We start from the raw sequence: 17644 nt of genomic DNA on the forward strand, positions 1-17644 counted from the left end.
CCCCGGGCCGGCCCCCGCGGGTGCTCCCCGGGGCGCGCGCCCGCCCGCCGGCCGAAGCAGCCATGAAGAGGCAGCCGTCGGGCGGCAGGGCTCCGGAGCCGGCGGCAGCGGCGCCCCCCGCGCAGAGGGGCCGAGTCATCTCCAAGCTGGTGGAGGTGAGGCTGCTTCGCCCCCTGGCACGGGGCGCGGCCGGGTCCCAGCGGGAGCGCTGAAGCCGCCTGCTCGCGCGGAGGCCTCGTCCTGCCTCCAGGCCGGGGGCGAGCACAGGGTTGCCATCCTCCAGCTGGGGCCGGGAGGCCTCCCGGAACGACCGCTCAGAGACTCGAGGGCACCGTACCCCGCTGAAGTCCCTCCCCAAGCCCCACCCCTCCCTCCCCCCCAGGAACTTCCCAATCTGGAGTTGACAAGCCCAGGCGGAGAGCTCTCCACGGGCCTCTTTGCCCTCACCGTCTCTCAGAACCCGTCTGGTGGCAGACTACAGCGATCACTTCCCCTGGGGGAAACGGAGGCTTTGGAGGGTGGGCTGTGGGGCCTTGTGCCCACTGAGGTCCCTGTCCTGCCCAGGCTCCATCCCCAGCCTAGATCTGGAAACCCTGCCTCCCCATCCGCCACCGGTGGCTGGGGGAGGGGGGGAGGGCGCCTGGCAAGTCTACCCCCTGCTGCGCCAGGTTTATGGTCCAGGGTGAGGCTAGAGGGGAATCAGAAGCCGGCCCCGGCAAAGGTGGAGGTGGGAGGCCTCCTGGGACACGGGGGGGGGCAGGGCAGCACACCCCAAGGGCCTCCGCCACACAGAGCTTGCAGAGAGTCCGCTGGAGCCAAGCGCTCAGGGGTCGCTGGGAAGAGTTAGCCTGAACTGGGGGTGGGGGGCCAGGGATGCTGAGGGAAGGCCTCTCCCGCGCCTCCCCTTTGCCAAGCCCAGGTGGATGTCACCTGGGAGGTCTGGAAGGGACTTGGGCTTCCTGGCGTGTTCTTCACGGTCCCCCACCCCCGACCTTTGCACACACAGTACGTGGGCTCATTCCTTGTTGAGGACTTGGAGCTTCAGCAGAAGGTGCAGACCATCCATCAGCAGCTCCAGTGCCTGAAGGTGAGAACAGGGTGCCTTGATGCCTCTGAGCAGGTGCAGAGTGCCTGTACTTTAGCGGCAGAGCCGGGGGGGGGAGACTTCAGCTGTTGACCCTCCATGTTTCAGGAAGCCAATCCGCCCGCTCCCCAGGCTCCCTGGCAGGGGTCAGGTCTCTCCCGAGCCTTACAGCCTGGGATGGCTTAAGATGCCCAGGGCTGAAGGTGTCCCTTCCTGCACGCAAAGCAGGTGCTCTCTGACACAGAGCCACCCCCCCCCCCCCCCCCCCGTGAAGCTGCCTTGAGCAGAATCCAGCCCTTGGCTCATGGAGGAGGACCGGCAGCCGCTCTCTGGGCTCGCCGGCTGGGGACTGCTGCCTGAGGAGGCCCTTCCACTGGAGGTGGTGCCAGGGCTGTGGCCCCCCTGGACCTCCTCCTTGTACCCCTGAGGCAGTCCACCTCCTCACCCCCTCTTGGGGCTTTGCTTCTTCGGGGAGAGGCCTGTGGCTCACTCATGTCCTGTCCCCCCTCCCGGATGCAGGAGTGCCCCAGGCGACGGCCCGTCATCCTCAAGTTCTGCCTGCAGGGCCTGAAAATGTACAGCACAGAGGGAGAGGTAGGTGGTGTGGTCGCAGGCGGGTCTTGGCTTGTGAGGCCAGCTGCTCCTCCACGGATGAGCCAAGAAAGGAGAGGTCACTGGAGCAGAAGCCAAACGGGCAGGGCTCCTGGCAGTGTGTGTGCCTCTGTCTGTGTGTGTCCCTTTTGCTCTCCGCCCCGCCGGCTGCACAGTCTTCTTCTGAGGATCAAGGAGGGGGCAGGGGGCGGGGGGGTGTTCTTCAGCCACAGCCTCTGAGCAGGGCGGGTGGGGTGCGGTGTGTGTGTCAGTTTTTGCTGTGGTCGCAGGTGGCTCTTCTCTCCCCACCTCAGGCTCTGCTCATGGCCCATGCCTTGAAGCGCATCCTCTACAGCACCTGGACACCCGCCGACTGTCAGTTTGCCTTTCTGGCCCGCAATCCGTTCGGCCCTCCCGGGAAGTTATTCTGCCACGTGTTTGTGGGCAGCGAGCCCAGCGAGGTGGGCAGGCAGGCGGGGGCCAAGAGGGTGTACCTGGGGCTCTTGGGCTTGTGACCAGTGTGGGAGTCCTGGCCTCGCTTCCCTGTGTGCTGGGACTGTACCCCAGGGTGCCAAAGGAGAGGCGTGTGCATTCGAGGGGGGCATTTCTCCCTCTTGAGAAACGCTGCGTGTCCCATCTGCAGGTGCCATAGCACAAGAAAACTAGGCAGCCCGCGCTGTGCCATGCTTCGAGTAACTCTGTGATACGGAAGTGGTTCTCTGGAGGTGGGAGAGGCAGAGAACAGGTCTGGGGGGGGTGTCACTAGTTTTTCTAACTGATGGGGGGAAAGTGCTGACTGCCCCTCCCCAGTAGAGAACGGCCCTGCAGTAGGGAGGCCAGTCTCAGCCGCTGCCAAGCTACGCAGCAGAAACATGTTGGCGATGCCCCCTGCCTTTCCTGCCCCCCCCCAGGTCCAGACGCTGCACTTGCTGCTCTGCCGCTCGTTCCAGCTCCACTACCTCCTGCTGCACCCTGAGGAGCAAGACTGGGCCCCCAGCAGCTCTGCCCCGAGGAGGGAGCCCGGAAGGCTCCTGGGAGCCCCCTCTCTGGAGAGCCGCGTGGTGTGGGAGTCTCTCGGCCCGGAGGAGGTCTCACAGAACGTCAACGCCCTGGTCTCCTTCCGGAGGCTGCCCTGCCCGGCTGACTTTGGCTCCTCCGTCAGTGTGGTAAGCGGGGGGGGGGGGGCTCTTCTGGGAGAATCCTTTGCCTGCTGGGTCTGGGGTGGCCTCCCGCACACAGCCCGGACAGACGGGCACCCTCCCTCCCTCCCTGTGAGTTTTGAGGAAGGTGGCTGGGCTTGGAAGCCAGGCTCCTGGAGCCAGCTTTGCAGTCGGTGGCAGGGACATTGCAGTGTGCTCGCAAGCCACCTGGGGCCCAGTGGCAGGTTATAGATATACGCGAAATGAGCTGTGGGTCATAATGGGAAACAGGTCCTGCTGCCCGGAGGCATTCCGCCAAAGCTTGCAGACGGGCCGAGGGGCAGTGTGTGTGTGTGTGTGAACACTTCCCTGCCGCCGCCTCTCTTCCTGCCTCTCCCTCCTGACTTGTGTCCCCAGAGAGAGAGGCTGGATTTGGAGGAGAGGAGCAGCCTGGGCAGCTCTCGGCCCGGCAACCCTTACTGCTCCCCGATCCTGGTGCGCAAGAAGGCCATCCGCAGCAAAGTCCTCCGCTCCGGCGCCTATCGGGGCTGCACCTTTGAAGCTCAGCTGCAGCAGAGCGCCCGGGAGATGGGTGAGCAGTCCGGGGCGGGGGGGGGGGGGGGGGGGGAGCTGGAGGAGCCTCCCCTGTTCGTAGCCATACCTTTCTTACTTTTCTGCCTGATAAGTCCTCTGTCACTCTTTGGGGCCTCCACGGGAAGTGCCCACCACACTGGGGTTGCGTTTCTTGGCGTCAGCAGGGCGGGCCGCTGCTCTCTGACCGCTTGTAGTGTCCAGCATCCTGCCCCAATGGATCAGGCCCCTTGTAGGCCCTCAGACCTCTCTCAGATGCAGCCCACAGATGCAGTCCCTGGCAGCTCCCACAGCTTGTCGCCAACATCTGGCGGCCCGGTAGTACTGCTCCTCTGACCCCTGGGGCCGGCACCCCTTTTTTGCAGAGTGGGCTCTGCTGCTCTTCCCTTTGCACGAGAAGCGCCACCCCCACCCCGCTTGGCATCCTTCTCCTGTGCGCAGCAGAGCTTCCCCTGGGTGGCTCACCCTCTGGGTGCCCCACGCTCTGACTCTGCCCCCTCCCTGCTTTCCCCCCCTGGCTGCAGTGCACACCAGCGGCGATGGCAGCGCGAACAGAGGCAGCCTGGCTTACTTGCCTGACAGCGAGAGCAGCCTGATGGAAAACGTCTGGTCTTTTGCGGGGATCGACAGGTGAGCAGCGCCTGCCTCCGTGTGCCCCCCTTCCAGGGGGCCTCCGAGGTTGGCCGAGAAGATCCAAGGTCAGGGGGCAGCACCCGGGCTGGGGGTCAGAAGAAGGTCTACCACTCTCTCTCCATGGCCCTGATGGAAGCCACCCGACGGTGCTCTTGGCCGATGACTCTCTCTGAGGGGGGGCTGCCCGCCTCTCCCCGGTTCCCTGCATCCCTCTCTCCCTTCCCTTTCCCAGGGAAGCTGGACTGGCCTTGCTCAGGAATGACGTTCTGGGCGCCTTCCTTCTCTGGGCAGAGCTGGGCTCTTCCAATCAGTGGTGTCTTATGGTGAGGACGAGGTGTGGAGTCATTCCGTACCAGATCTACAGGAGCCAGCTCGGGAAGTATTCTGTTGAGGTAAGACCCGAGAGGTGGGGAGGCGGCTCTGTGCCTCCCGTCAAGCCCACCGTGGGTTGAGGAAATAGGCGTTAACAATCCCTGCCATATGAGGTGATCATGACAGTGGCTCAAGGGAGGAACGGGTGGGTCTTATGGAATTAACCTCTGACCGCCAGGGCTGGGAGGCAGCATCGGGGGAAGCCTCGGCCTCTATGGGCTGTCTGTTGGTCACCCTGTGACACGGGATGCTGGACTAGATGGAACTTGTCTGGTTATCACCTTGGCCCAATGGATGTGGGTAAGCAAGTTATTAGGAGCTGGATATAATCAGAAGAGTTTTCGGCTAAACATTAGAAAGAACTTCCTGACAGAGCAGTTCCTCAGTGGAACCGGCTTCCTCGGCAGGGGGTGGGCTCTCCTTCTTGGGAGGTTGTCAAGCAGAGGCTGGATGGCCAACTGACACAGCACTGCTGATTCTGTGAACTGAGGCAGATCATGAGAGGGAGGGCAGGAAGGGCTGCCTCAGAACTTAGTTCTCGTGGCCCTTTCTTATACCCCCAGGGGAATGCCAATTGCCACTTTGGGGTCAGGAAGCAACTTTTCTCCAGGCCAGTTTGGCTGGAGAACCTGGAGGGTTTTTTTTTGTCACGTTCTGGGCATGGAGCAAGGGGTCACTGGGTATGTGTGTGTGAGTGTGGGGTATTTGTGAATTTCCTGCCTTGTGCAGGGGGTTGGACTAGATGACCCTGGAGGTCCCTTCCAACTCTTAAGATTCTATTACTCTGTAATGGAAAAATAAAGATCAGCTTGTACCCTTGAGACCAGGCAGAGAGTGTTTCAGGTCCAAAGTATAAAATGTAGGTTCTCTCCTTTAGGGCCCTTGTCTCCTACCTTCTTTCCCCAAGCGACTCCTACATCTCACCAGTGTTCCCTCTAAGCTGAGTGTGAGCTAGCTCAGTTTTTTAGCCTCCGGCTCACAGTTTTTTGTCTTGGCTCAGGGAGGATGGATCCAGAGCAAACTAATTTATGCAGTAGCCAAATCGCTTGCTCACAACTTTAATGCCAGTCGCTCACAAAGTAGAATTTTTGCTCACAAGACTCCACAGGTGAGAGGGAGCATTGCATCTCACTCATCTAACTTCTCAGAATTCTACAGCTGAATGTTCTCAGCCATTAGAACATGCAGCCTCTAACATCATAGCGGTACAGCTGGTAGTGGAGCTTGACTACAGAGACAGCAAGTTTTCAACTTGTTATTTCTTCTCCCCTTCCCTGCTTGTTTTTTAATTGAAGCACTTGAATGTGGAGTTCCCCAGTATGGAAGCCCTGCTGGATCATTACTCTGGGATGAAAGGGGGCCTCTTCTGCTCCTTGGCTGCAGGCCGGGCACACCATTGCTATGAGGAACAAGATTATTCAGCAGAGAATGAATGGAGAGAGCAGAGTCGCTCGCAGGCCTCGTGGCTATTTGGTCCCAGTAAGTCTCTGGCGGTCCAGCAGGAACTGGGCTAACACTTGGCAAAGGGACTCCTGGATCATCATTTGCATCATCCACGTAGAACCGTACAGACTGTTTTGTGGTATATCCAAGCTGCATCACGCTTTCCTCTTTCTGGCTAGCCGTGTGGTTCTGGTGTGGTACAGATCCTCCGTGGTGTGGGTCTAGTTTCAGCTTAGTAGAATATGAATGTCCATCGCAAACTTGTCTTAACCCTTCTAGCCAAAGGCTTCCAGCACCTCACCGCCATCTCTGGGCAGTAAGGAGTGGTCAACACCCTCTTCATTGTTCTAGTAATTCAGGGAAAGATATCATGTTAACCTCAGCTGTAGAAGATTCATCATCACTGATTAATTACTTTTGGTAAGAATAATTCTCAAGGCTTGTGGTTATAGTAAGCTTTCTCTCTCAGCCAGTTCATACGTTTGCCTTTAAGCCCTACCCTTATATTTTTAAATTGGAGTATGAGAAGGAGCAATAAAAGACAATCTGTAAATTAATATACATTGACGCATCCGTTCTAGAAGGGTATTCAGATTAGTCTGTTGCAGGAAAACACCATGAGTCTTATGATACCTTATGGATTTGTAGTATTTCATTACATCCATTAGTTTCCAGAGCCTGCCTTTTGGGGGGGGGGGGGCATGTGCAGAATAAATGCAGAAACGTTCCTTCCATACAAATGAAAAGGTTTAAAGGATGCTGTGAAGAGTCACATTTATTCCAAAGTGTCCCCCCCCCCCCCCCCCGAAATGTTTGTGGCTTATCCTCTTGTGGCCTCTGGCGAGGCTGATAGGTGCCTGCCTGCCTGCCTGCTGTCAGGTTTCATTTGCAAGAAATGTCATGTGAGCATGCTCATATTTATTAACCATATGAAGTAATGCTGCTGTTTAAAGTACTTATATTTAAAATATGTTTATTTGTAGCCTGCCTTTCTCACAGGGACTCAAGGCAGATTACGTAGAGTCAAACTGTGCAATAGGAGTGGAATAACAAGAATTAGAAACAATGCAAAAACAAGGCCAAAAACAAGGCAGGCAGCAGACACGAGGTCTCATAAACAATGCAAGGAGGTGTGGAAATGGAATTACGGATGTAGAAAGTAACGGCAGTCAGAGCGAGAGGACCATGGACGGCGATCATGTCGCTTGCGTAAGAGTGGCGCCCTCGGCTCCCTTATCTTGGCGGCCTTAATGGATTCCCTCCGGAGCCGCCCTGGCTCTTTCCGGCGGTCTGACCTCCCCAGGAGGCCCAGGCTGCAGCCGAGCGCTGGTTCCGAGCCCCACGAGAGGGGGCCCCGCCTCTGCGCTGCAGACGGAAGCTCCCCCTTAGGGTTGCCACGGCCTCCAGGTGGGGCCTGGGGATCTCCCGCTTTGCCAACTGATCTCCAGCCGGCAGAGACCAGCTCCCCTGGAGGAAACGGCCCCAAACCCCGCCCTCTCCCGGCTCCAACCCCACCCCCCCAAAGTCTCCAGGTGTTTTCCAGCCCAGACCTGGCAGCCCCTCCTCCCGTGGGCGGGGCGTCCCGCCGCTGTATTTGTGCTCCGAAATAAAGGCTTTCAACCCGCGTCTGTCTGCCGCGTCTGCTCTGAACGGGGGGGGGGGGGGGGTCACCGCCGCCGTAGTTTAAAAAAAATCGTTGGGCGCCTCAGTTGCCGCGACAACGGTCAGTCTGGCCGTCGGGTGTTTTTTACGTCAGATCCCGTCCGGCCCAAATCGGATTGGTCGCCACGAGCCAACAGAGAGCGGGGATTGGTCGCAGGCAAAGCGAGCCCCGATTGGCTAAAGAACTTCCCCTGAGGCCATGGGGGAGCGGGGCTCGTGGCACAGGAGCTGTCCCCCTCTGATTGGCTCCCGTGGCGCAGGAGGCGGGCTTGGCAGGAACTCGGCTCGGCCGATTAGAGGATGGGGCTTAGCCCCGCCTGCAGAGGGGGCGGTGTTGTTCTCTGATTGGTGGGCCCCGAGAGCGGCGCTTCCGAGAGGGAAGGCGGAAGATGGCGGCGGCTGCTTCGGCGTGGCTGGCGCTGACGGCGGCCGTGGCCGTGCTGGGCCTGGCCCGGGCGGCGGCGGCGACGGTGGGCGGCGGGTCCCGCACTCTGGTGCTGCTGGAGAACATGAACCTGAGGGACACCCACTCGCTCTTCCTGCGCAGCCTGGCCGGTGAGGGAGGGGGGAGGCGGCGGCGGCCGCCTCCGACGCGCCCCGAGGCAACCCGGGACTCAGGCGGACCCCCGGGCGGCGGAGTGGGCGGAGGGGTCCGCGGCCGCCTCTCGGACCACCTGCGGGCGAGTCGTGGCTGCTCTGCGTGCGGAAAGCCGGAGCCCTCGGCCGGCGCGGTTGCTTCGTAGCCGCTGCTCGTTGGGACATACGGCCCTAAGAGAGAAGCCCGCGTTGGATCGGGCCAGTGGCCCCTCCGTGCCGCACACCAGGGGACACCTCAGGGGGTCCGGGCGAGCCTGAGCCGGGCGAGTCCCTGCGGGAGGCAGCCGCCCTGCTTTCTGAGAGGGAAAGCCCCGCCGCCCTTGGGCCTCGTGGGCGCACCGACCCTGCGGCCGCTCCCCAGTCTCCCGTTACGCTCTGCAGAGCAGACTCCACTGGGGAGGCCCGGCCTGGAGGAAGCCCGCCTAGCCTCGAGCAGGGCCCCTGCCTGGTGGAACGGTCTCCCGAGTGAGAGCCAGGCCCTGCGGGACTTAATGCGGAGATGTCCGGCCGGGGCTATGGTCGTGGCGGCGGGGGCCTAGACCGTATGGGCCTCCTCTGCTTTGGCTGGCTGGCTTTGCTGCCATCATGCCATCCAGGGCTAATCTCATCTGCCGCGCCCACTCTCAGATTAGCTGTGTCTACCTGTAGGCACACATAGGGCGCCTTGGAGTAGATGGACAATTGCTGCCATGTCCGTAGTGTAGATTCTGACATTGATTTTAAAGTGTTTGTTATGTTTTAATTACATTGAGCTTATGCTGTGGTAAACTGCCCCGAGCTTGCTTGCAGGGAAGGGCAGTCTAAAAGCCCTATAATACTGGAAATAAATTTGAGTCACTCTTTGCTCTCCACTCTCTAGCTGTCCAGCTTCCTTTTTGACACGTGGCGTCCAGAACTGCCCACAGTATCCCAAGCGGGGCCTTGTGCTCTCTGGCCGTCATTCATTGTTGTCACCTTTGACTGGCTGAGTGGTCCTCCTGAGTCTCAGGCAGAGAAAGAGTCCTGTGATCCGTGCTGTCCCTGATCTTGTGACAGAGGCTGAACTTGGGATTTTCAGGCTAGAAGCTAGTGCAGTACCTTTGAGTCATCCTTCCAAAAGTCTGAGAGTGTACATCATCCCCTTTGTCCACCTACATGGCTGTCTGTCCTGAGTTGTTCCCAGCACCTCCAACCAGAGAGCTTTTAGCTGGAGAGACTGCTAAGGATTGAGCCTGAGACTGACCTTCCGTGTGCAAAGCAGGGGTTCATTCATTGAGCTCTGGTTTCTGCAAATGAAGCTGTGAAAGGAGTCGGACCATTGGTCTGCTTGCCACCTCTGCCAGGCAGTACCCTTCTAGTTGTTGTTCAGTCGCACAGTCGAGTCTGACTCTTCGCGACCCCATGGACCAGCTCCCGCCAGGCCCTCCTGTCTTACCCTTCTAGGGTCTTAGGCAAACAAAGGTTTTTCACCCACCACCTGAGAGCCTTTTAGACAGAGATGACCCAGTTGAGAGCCTCGAGGTGTGACACACGGACCCGTGCCAGAGGCTGCACTCCGCTGTCCCCCATCACCAGAGCCAGCCTTCTGTGCCTGTGAAAACAGTACCTTTCTTCCTCCACTCTGTTGACTCTTGCCTGAAAAGCAGGATCCCAGGGGGAGCAGAACTCTGGCTTGTGGGGCAGGTCTTCCATTCAGCACTTTGTGCTGTATAAGCTGTAATTAGTATTTATTCAATGCATTCTTGAGTGTGGTTTCTGGCAGACTGGTGGACTGATGTTATCTTCTGCCTGATCTCTCCTTGCTCACTGCTTTCCATGTGTTTTTCCTCCCTACCCCTTTACATCTAGACAGGGGCTTTGATCTAACCTTCAGGACTGCTGATGACCCAAGCCTGTCTCTCATCAAATACGGAGAGTTCCTGTATGACAACCTGATTATATTTTCTCCATCTGTAGAAGGTAAGACAGAGTGTTCACACGAATCATGGAATGTATAGAAGCCAAGCTTTTGAATGCTCATAATGCGCACGTAGGAGAACTGTGTGGGGCTTTCATTGTTCTTGTTCTACAAACTGGGAAGTGTAATGCTGCTTAGGAAGTGTGTTGACATGTCCTTGCAGGATTCCAACAAACACTTGAAGGTGAGAGGTTTATTTGTCTCCTTTTGTTTTTTCATTTCTCCTGAAAAACATAATTTGTGAGTTTTACTGTGGCGGAAAGCTGAATCCCTGCTGTTTGTTTATGTCTGTGGGGCAGATGTGTGGCCCAACTGCAGAATGTGCCTGCTGGCAATTTTGTGTAATAAACCTTAAGCACCACGGATGCTTCATTTCAGAGTTTGGTGGCAACATCAACGTGGAGACTATTGCTGCTTTTATTGATGGAGGTGGGAGCGTTCTTGTGGCTGCCAGTTCAGACATTGGTGAGTACTGTTTGCTGATCCAATGGCCAAGAGGATCTTTAGTTGGGAAGACAACTTAGGGAGCCATCCTAAGCAGGCCTAATTGGAAGTAAGGTAATTAGAAGAAATGAAGATAGGCATACATGCACGTCCCTTGGGTGATTAAGGAGACCAAACGTAAGAAGTTTCAGAGGGACTATGAGGAGGACAGAGTCTGTACCTTGGCAAATGGCACCAGGAAAAGTCTGAAAAGAAAGTAACACTACTATCAGTGCTGGTTTTGAGATAGACCGAAGTGAATCTGGGGAGGAAATAATCTCCACGATTTCTGCTAGGTGTAATCCATATAAATCGAGTGCCTTCCTGCCTAACACCTCCAATAGCACACAATTTTTTAGACAGAGTAGGCAAAAAACAGGTAAAACCAGAGTCAAGGATATCACATGGGAAGAAAATACAGAAAACCCACAGGTAGTGAATCTATCCAGGAGACATTTCTCTGAACTGCAAGTTTCAGTTCTTAAAAAAGGATTCTGCTTTGTTCCCACCTCTAAACATGATGAATTTAAACATATAGTAGAGATACAGCATCTGTTCAAGAAAATCAGATCAGCTGGTTATTTTAAGAACAGTTTAGACCCTGGGAAAGGACCATTTACAAAGTTTAACCCCCCACCCACACCCACCCTGTTTTTCATCCTAATTGGAAGTAAACCCCATTTTATTGCTCTTTGGTTTCCATCTTGCCCTGTCTTGGACAGAGATGCTCACCCAGCAGGGTAGCCATATTAATCTGTTTATTTATTTATTTATTTTGGGATTTATATCCCGCCCTACCCATACGGCCCAGGGCGGCAAACAAGCGGCAACGCCGGAGATAAAACATAAATTACTTTAAAACCTTAATAAATACAAACTAAAATGGTGCTCTACAATTCATTTTAAAAGTTGTGTTGTGATGAAAACAAACGAGCCTTGTGGCCGGCTTGATGAAACAGGAGCTTCCGTTACCAGAGCCGAAGCCGTTGGGCAGAGGTATTGGCTGACTCCTGTTTTGTTGAAGCTGGATGGAAACCTTAGAAGGTAGACAGGTGTGGCCAGTCTCCCTCCGCTGCCTTTCTTCTGGGGATCTTGTCAAATTATGATTCACCAGAGCTATGAAGCACGGCTGCTGAATGTGGATTTTACCTTTTCCCCCTTCGGCTGACAACTCTGATCTGAGAAGGCTAAGCCAGGGCCTCTAAAGAACGGCACACCCTAGGAGAGGAAATAGTCTCAATCTTTGCCTGGACAAGACTTTGGAGCCTGCTGCCTCAAGAGATTTCCCGTAGTACAATGGCCTTTCCATTGTGAGGGCAGGATACCCATTCTGTAAATAAATACTAATGACATGGGAATGGTTGTTTTTTTCCTCCCCAGTCCTTCGTTTTTGTTTTTTTGGCTATGCATCGATTATCTCTGAACCCTGAGCAGAGCTTTCCTGTGAGGCCGGCGGGTGCTGTGGCTGGCAACTCCCCTTTCTGGGCCCTTAACCAGTTATGATGCTGCTCTGATTCCTAGGCGACCCTCTTCGAGAGCTGGGGAGCGAGTGCGGGATAGAGTTTGATGAGGAGAAGACAGCTGCCATAGACCACCACAACTACGACGTGTTGGACCTGGGCCAGGTGGGTGCTGGGCAAGGCAGCGTGATGCAAAACCTGGGGGGGGGGGGCTGGGGGCGGTCGCCTGTTTCCTGCAGGGTGGAGGTGACGCGACTCTGCCAGGCTTGGCCCGGGACTGAAACAAGCCGTGGACGGTAATGTGGAGGCCTGGCGGGCAGGTCTGGCAGGAAGAGCACCACAGACAGAAAGCTCATTGGCCCCTTCAGCTAGCAAGCGGGGACTGGGGGAGGGCTTGCCGTTTGGCACCCCAGAGCTTAGCTGAAAAGCAGCCCCACCGGCTGAAACCCTCTGCCCGACGGGACACAAGCTCTAAGCAGCTCCCCCCCCCCCCCCCCCCACCCCCCCCCATTGTGGCAGACTCCGAAAATCTCCTGAAGGCTCCGACGATTGTGGGGAGAAGGCCGCTGAACCCCGTCCTCTTCCGGGGAGTCGGGTGAGTCTCCTGGGCTGGAATCCCTTCGGACTTCACTCTGCCTGGAGGGCAAACCAGGCCCATTCCCTTTGTGAACGTGCACATTAAGGGCTCCGTCAGAACCCCTCTGGGCTGATGTTGGGCATTGCGTCCAGAGCTCTGTGAAGAGCTGTCCTTGGTCCATCCCCAAGGGAGGGCGGTGTCGCCTTGCCAGGACTGCGATGGGCTCAGCCCCGTGTTGGCTGCTGGACGTCGTCTTCCTCCTGCTGGTTTCCATTCATTCAAGGAACACTTTCTGCACAGGATGGTGGCTGACCCGGACAACCCTCTGGTTCTGGACATCCTGACTGGCTCCTCAACCTCGTACTCCTTCTTCCCCGACAAGCCCATCACGCAGGTGTGGCACGCGCAGGGCCCCTGGAGAGGACGCTCGCGCTCCGGCCGAGTTCCGCTCCCTGGGTGGGAGGGCAGTGGGGGGGGGGCTTCCTGCAGGGTCCTGTGCTGGGCAGACCTTTCCCCCCCAGGGTGCTGCTGCCGCCAGTGTTGGTGGCTGCAAGTAGACCTGGGCTGATCCAGGGTGTTCGCGTCTGATGGTTCTTTTCTGCACTTCTTGCTGGTTTTAATAATAGGGATTGTCACTTTATGAGTATATGGCTGAAGATATCTGTTTCCTGGGTTTTTGAAGGCTCCCCAAAAACCTACTGGGTTGAGCGTAGCAATCTTTACTCCCCCTCCCTGTCTCGTTTTATTAAGAGGATGTGGTGCAGAGTTTCATTACTGGGGATGGATGGGTGGGGCGGAGCGGAGGCTGCTTTCTCTGAGCCTGCTGCCGCCCGGTAACTATGTCCCTGTCTTTCTGTAGTACCCTCATGCTGTTGGGAAGAACACGCTCCTGATTGCTGGTCTCCAGGCCCGAAATAACGCCCGTGTCGTTTTCAGTGGCTCCCTGGATTTCTTCAGTGACGCCTTCTTCAACTCTGCTGTTCAGAAGGCCACGCCAGGCTCTCAGAGGTACTTGAGTTCCAAAGTGCTGCCTTCTGTGCCAAAGAAATGTGTCTGTCTGGCCCAGTTCCAGCTCTGCCAGGAGAACCTTTATTAGGAGCAAGACTAGTTGGCGTATTGGCACGCTGGGAGCAAAGATCCATGGCTGCCACATCTTTGGTCCTCCTGAGGGAAGGAGGCTTCTTCTGAGGTTTCCTGTTCCCCTCCTCCTCTTGTGTTATTTAGGTACCCCCAGACGGGGAACTACGAGCTGGCCGTTGCCTTGTCCCGCTGGGTGTTCAAGGAAGAGGGCGTCCTTCGGGTTGGAGAGGTGTCCCACCATCGGGTGGGGGAGACAGCGCCCCCCAGTGCCTACACAGTCACTGACTTAGTGGTGAGAGTCCTGTGTCTGTCCTCCGGGGGCAGGAGGGAACTTCGTAAGTATTTCATTGGCTCCTGCCATGCCAATGGTTCTCCTCTGTCTTGCAGGAATACAGCATTGTAATTGAAAAGCTCTCTGATGGCAAGTGGATCCCCTTTGATGGGGATGACATTCAGCTTGAGTTTGTCCGCATCGATCCGTTTGTCAGGACTTTCCTGAAGAGGAATGGTGAGCTGCCATTTTGCCTTCCTTTGTACCATAGACCAGCCTGTGATGACCTCCTATTGGGGAGGACTAGGCTTCTCTTTAAATTAAATAGGTAGTTCTGGCTGCCACCAGGAATTTTCTAAATTCCAAATCCACTCTCAGCTTCTTATGTTGGTATTGTGACCCAGGGTCTAGGCTTTCAAGGGTCTCTGTGGTCCTGAGGAATAATTGATATGACTTCTGGGATTAATTTAAATAAGAGAGGATTTATTGAAAGGGGAACAAAATAAGAAGTTGGTTGTTATGTAACTGGTTGGGAATAAGGTTCCTGTAAATGAGCTTGTCAACTGTATCACTTTAATACACATATACTGATCCTTCTCGGATCCCACACAGATTCTTTCACCTCTCTCACTGATTGAATTTCCACTGAACAACTTCAGCTGCTTTTTTTCAACTGTCTTTCCTAACTCTGACTTTCATACATAACTTTCATAACTGACTAACTGACACTCACAAAGATCCACTTTAAAAACTCCTCCCACAGTCTCTCATCCTCCAATCACAGCACACTTCTCTCTCAATCACTGCACTGCAACCAAACATTTAAAGAGACACACACACTCTTAAAACAAGGAATCGTTACACAGCCTCGCACAGAAAATCCACAGTACCCTTAAAATACTAAACTACCTGGGAGGCCCCTGTGGTATTCATTTTGGGGCACACCAGTGGTCCCAAACATATAAAGCCACCTTATTTGTGGCTGTTTGCAAAAGTGTCCCTGCCTGGGCGGTGGCAGGGAGGGATTCTATGGGGCTGCAGCAAACAGGTGCAAATGGGAACTTGTAGCTGAGCTCAGGAGTCACAGTTCCTGATGGCAAGTGTTGACACACGCGTGCAGACACACACACCCGCCACTAGGTACCACTGGCTCCTGTATGAATATGTGAACCAGTCCTGTCTGGCGCAGGAAAGCTACCTCTTAGGCGGCTTAGCTGCGAAATGGGTTCGTGATGAAGAGGGGTGGAGACCGCAGCAGGAGCTGTGAGCCACTGAAGCTGCCGCCTTCTGCTTCAGGAAGCCCAGGGCTGGGCTAGCTTGGATCAGGGTCTGTCAAGGGGTAGCTCCCGGGGGGCATGCTTGGGTTCCTTATGCTGCCGCAGTACGTTACCATAAAGGCCAACATGTGCTTGGCTCCTAGGAGGCAAATATAGCGTCCAGTTCAAGCTCCCCGATGTCTATGGAGTATTCCAGTTCAAAGTAGATTACAACCGCCTGGGCTACACACACCTCTACTCATCCACACAGGTAAGCAACGCGGCTTGGGTCTTGTTTTCCTGGAGAGGGGGAAAGATGGCCCTTCAGCCCAAGTCACTCTTGCCTTCTTACCTTTTCAAGAATCTCCTGGACCGCAGGGTAATAAACCAGGCTCATCAGGGAGACCACCAAGGAAGTTCAGTGTTCCTATGCGGAGGCAGGCAGTGACCAGATGCCTTTGTTCGCCTCTTGCCTTGAAGACCCCACGGCCCGGCTATCAGTTGGCTGCGCCTGGGTGGCACTTTACCTACCTTAAAATTGCACCCGCGGAATAGCTAAAATACACGGCCATGGCTGGCTTAAAATGCTGAATGGGTGAAGGCAGAAGAATCAGGACTGCCTTGTTGCCTGCCAGAATGAGGCCGCTACGGCTGGGCTCAGGCCTTGCCCGGAAGGAGGTCCCCCGCCAGCAGGGCCACAGCCGAGATCGGTTCTAGGACAGAGTCCTCCAGGGAAGGGATGTTGAGCACACCCCTCTCCCCAGCAGACCTGTGACGAATGTATTTACACCACCTTTGAGGAAATTTAAATGCTGCCTCCCTGGGGAGCTGTTTAGGGCACTTCAGTGAGTACAAAACCATTTAGACAAGCCAGGGGGCAGGGAAGCAGCAAGCAGATAAGATGATGAACGCTCAAGACAGAAGAGTCCATAAAACAGCTAACGGAGAGAGACCCCTTAGGCCAGGTGCTTGGCCGTGTCCCACAGTGTAAATGCCGTGTGCGCTAAAGCTGTTCCTCAGTCTCTAGGGGTACAGTGCAAGAAGGCAGCCCCGGGGGGAGTGTGGTTCCCTGCAGCTCCTGTGGGGCTCGGCTTGATGACTGTTTAAGATACCTGAGGTCAGCTTGGGGGTACATGCAGAGGGGGAGGAAGGGGAGAAGAGATGAGACACGCACACACGCACGTGCACACACAGAGCTGGGGGTTGGTGTCTTCTGGCGCCTTGACTTCTCCTCTCCCCTGCCAGGTGTCTGTGCGCCCCCTCCAGCACACGCAGTATGAGCGCTTCATCCCGTCCGCCTACCCTTACTACGCCAGCGCCTTCTCCATGATGGTGGGCCTCTTTCTCTTCAGCATCGTGTTCCTGCACATGAAAGAGAAGGAGAAATCGGACTGAGCAGCCACACAAGGGTGCTGCTGGAACTGCGGCCTCGGGGGGGGGGGGGGGGGATTCCTGCTTCCTTTCTTTGTTCTTCCTCTTCCCAAATAAAAGCAGCCTCCCCCCTCCTCACCCTCGTTTTGTGTTCCTTTGGGGGGCTGGGAGGGGCAGCAGCAGGGGCCCCCCTCACCTGGCAGGGTCAAGGCCAGGGAGTGGGCGGGGCTGCTGGCGGTTGCCCCGCCCTGTTCCAGAGGGAGCCTCTGGGGCGCCCCAAGCGGGAGGTGGCGTCACATGACAGTGAGGCGGGGCCCGCGCGGCGCCTGGGGGCGGGGTTTGGCGCCGGTCCTCTGCGCACGCGCAGAGCAGCGCTCGGCGTTTGCGACGCCCTCCCTCCCTCCGGCCGTCAAGCGCGCCTGCCTGCCTCGCTGCCTTCCGGTCGGGGTTGGGGGCGCGCACGCGCGGGGGGCTGCCTGGCTGGCGGGCGGGTCGGCCTGAGGCGGCGGCGGCGGCGTGGAGGAGGAGGGGGCCGGGCCGGGGGCGCCGCGATGCTGCTGACGGTCTTCTGCCTGCGGCGGGACCGCTCCGAGCTGACCTTCTCGCTGCAGGTGGACGCCGACTTCGAGCTGCAGAACTTCCGCGCCCTCTGCGAGCTCGAGTCCGGCATCCCCGCCGCCGAGAGCCAGGTCAGAGCGCCGCGCCAACACACACACACACACACACACAGGCACCCATCGACCCAGTCGCCAAACCAGACGCGGCTCTCCTACCTTCGCTTCTCCCTCGACCTCTCCTCGACGGAGTCGCGTCCAACCCAAACGGCGCCGTCGGATGCTCGGACGACCTTCCCTGTCTGTCTGTCTGCTGGGTCCGGCGCTTCTCTGACGTTAGTGTTCTTCTCCTCTCTCTTTCACACACACACGCACCCCTCCTCCCCAAGACTTGATCCGACTTGGATTCAATTCAGGCTTCTTCTCCCAGCATCACTCAACTCTGGACAGCAGCAAAGCGGTGATTTTGGGGGAGGGGGGGGAGGAAGATGGAAAATGAAGGGGGGGGGAGCTTTTGCTCTCTCTCTCTCTCTCTCTCTGCCTC

General features: G+C 56.7%; 3 protein-coding genes across 4 annotated transcripts in view; all 3 read left to right on the top strand.

The window, feature by feature from the left end:
* Positions 1 to 1012: 1012 nt before the first annotated feature.
* SH2D5 (SH2 domain containing 5) lies at positions 1013 to 5924 on the top strand. Its single transcript, XM_015412573.1, has 8 exons — positions 1013 to 1087; positions 1604 to 1678; positions 1990 to 2136; positions 2587 to 2832; positions 3232 to 3406; positions 3930 to 4035; positions 4271 to 4430; positions 5706 to 5924. Exons 2-8 carry the CDS (start codon positions 1658 to 1660, stop codon positions 5922 to 5924), a joined length of 1074 nt encoding a protein of 357 aa, XP_015268059.1. The 5' UTR covers positions 1013 to 1087; positions 1604 to 1657.
* A 1942-nt stretch (positions 5925 to 7866) lies between these two features.
* DDOST (dolichyl-diphosphooligosaccharide--protein glycosyltransferase subunit (non-catalytic)) lies at positions 7867 to 16624 on the top strand. Its single transcript, XM_015412589.1, has 11 exons — positions 7867 to 8070; positions 9940 to 10050; positions 10427 to 10513; positions 12053 to 12156; positions 12468 to 12586; positions 12869 to 12962; positions 13428 to 13576; positions 13793 to 13940; positions 14036 to 14156; positions 15340 to 15446; positions 16421 to 16624. Exons 1-11 carry the CDS (start codon positions 7905 to 7907, stop codon positions 16568 to 16570), a joined length of 1356 nt encoding a protein of 451 aa, XP_015268075.1. The 5' UTR covers positions 7867 to 7904; the 3' UTR covers positions 16571 to 16624.
* A 409-nt stretch (positions 16625 to 17033) lies between these two features.
* Positions 17034 to 17644, top strand: part of LOC107111632 (protein DDI1 homolog 2) — a 17307-nt gene continuing 16696 nt past the window's right edge. For both annotated transcript variants that reach the window (XM_015412623.1, XM_015412624.1), the window contains exon 1: positions 17034 to 17235. In XM_015412623.1, coding sequence (XP_015268109.1) covers positions 17098 to 17235 — 138 coding nt within the window. In that variant the 5' untranslated portion in view covers positions 17034 to 17097. The remainder of the gene's footprint in view (positions 17236 to 17644) is intronic.

Source organism: Gekko japonicus, unplaced genomic scaffold, assembly GCF_001447785.1.
Source record: "Gekko japonicus isolate JY-2015 unplaced genomic scaffold, Gekko_japonicus_V1.1 scaffold131, whole genome shotgun sequence".
In the NCBI taxonomy this organism is placed as follows: Eukaryota; Metazoa; Chordata; class Lepidosauria; order Squamata; family Gekkonidae; genus Gekko; species Gekko japonicus.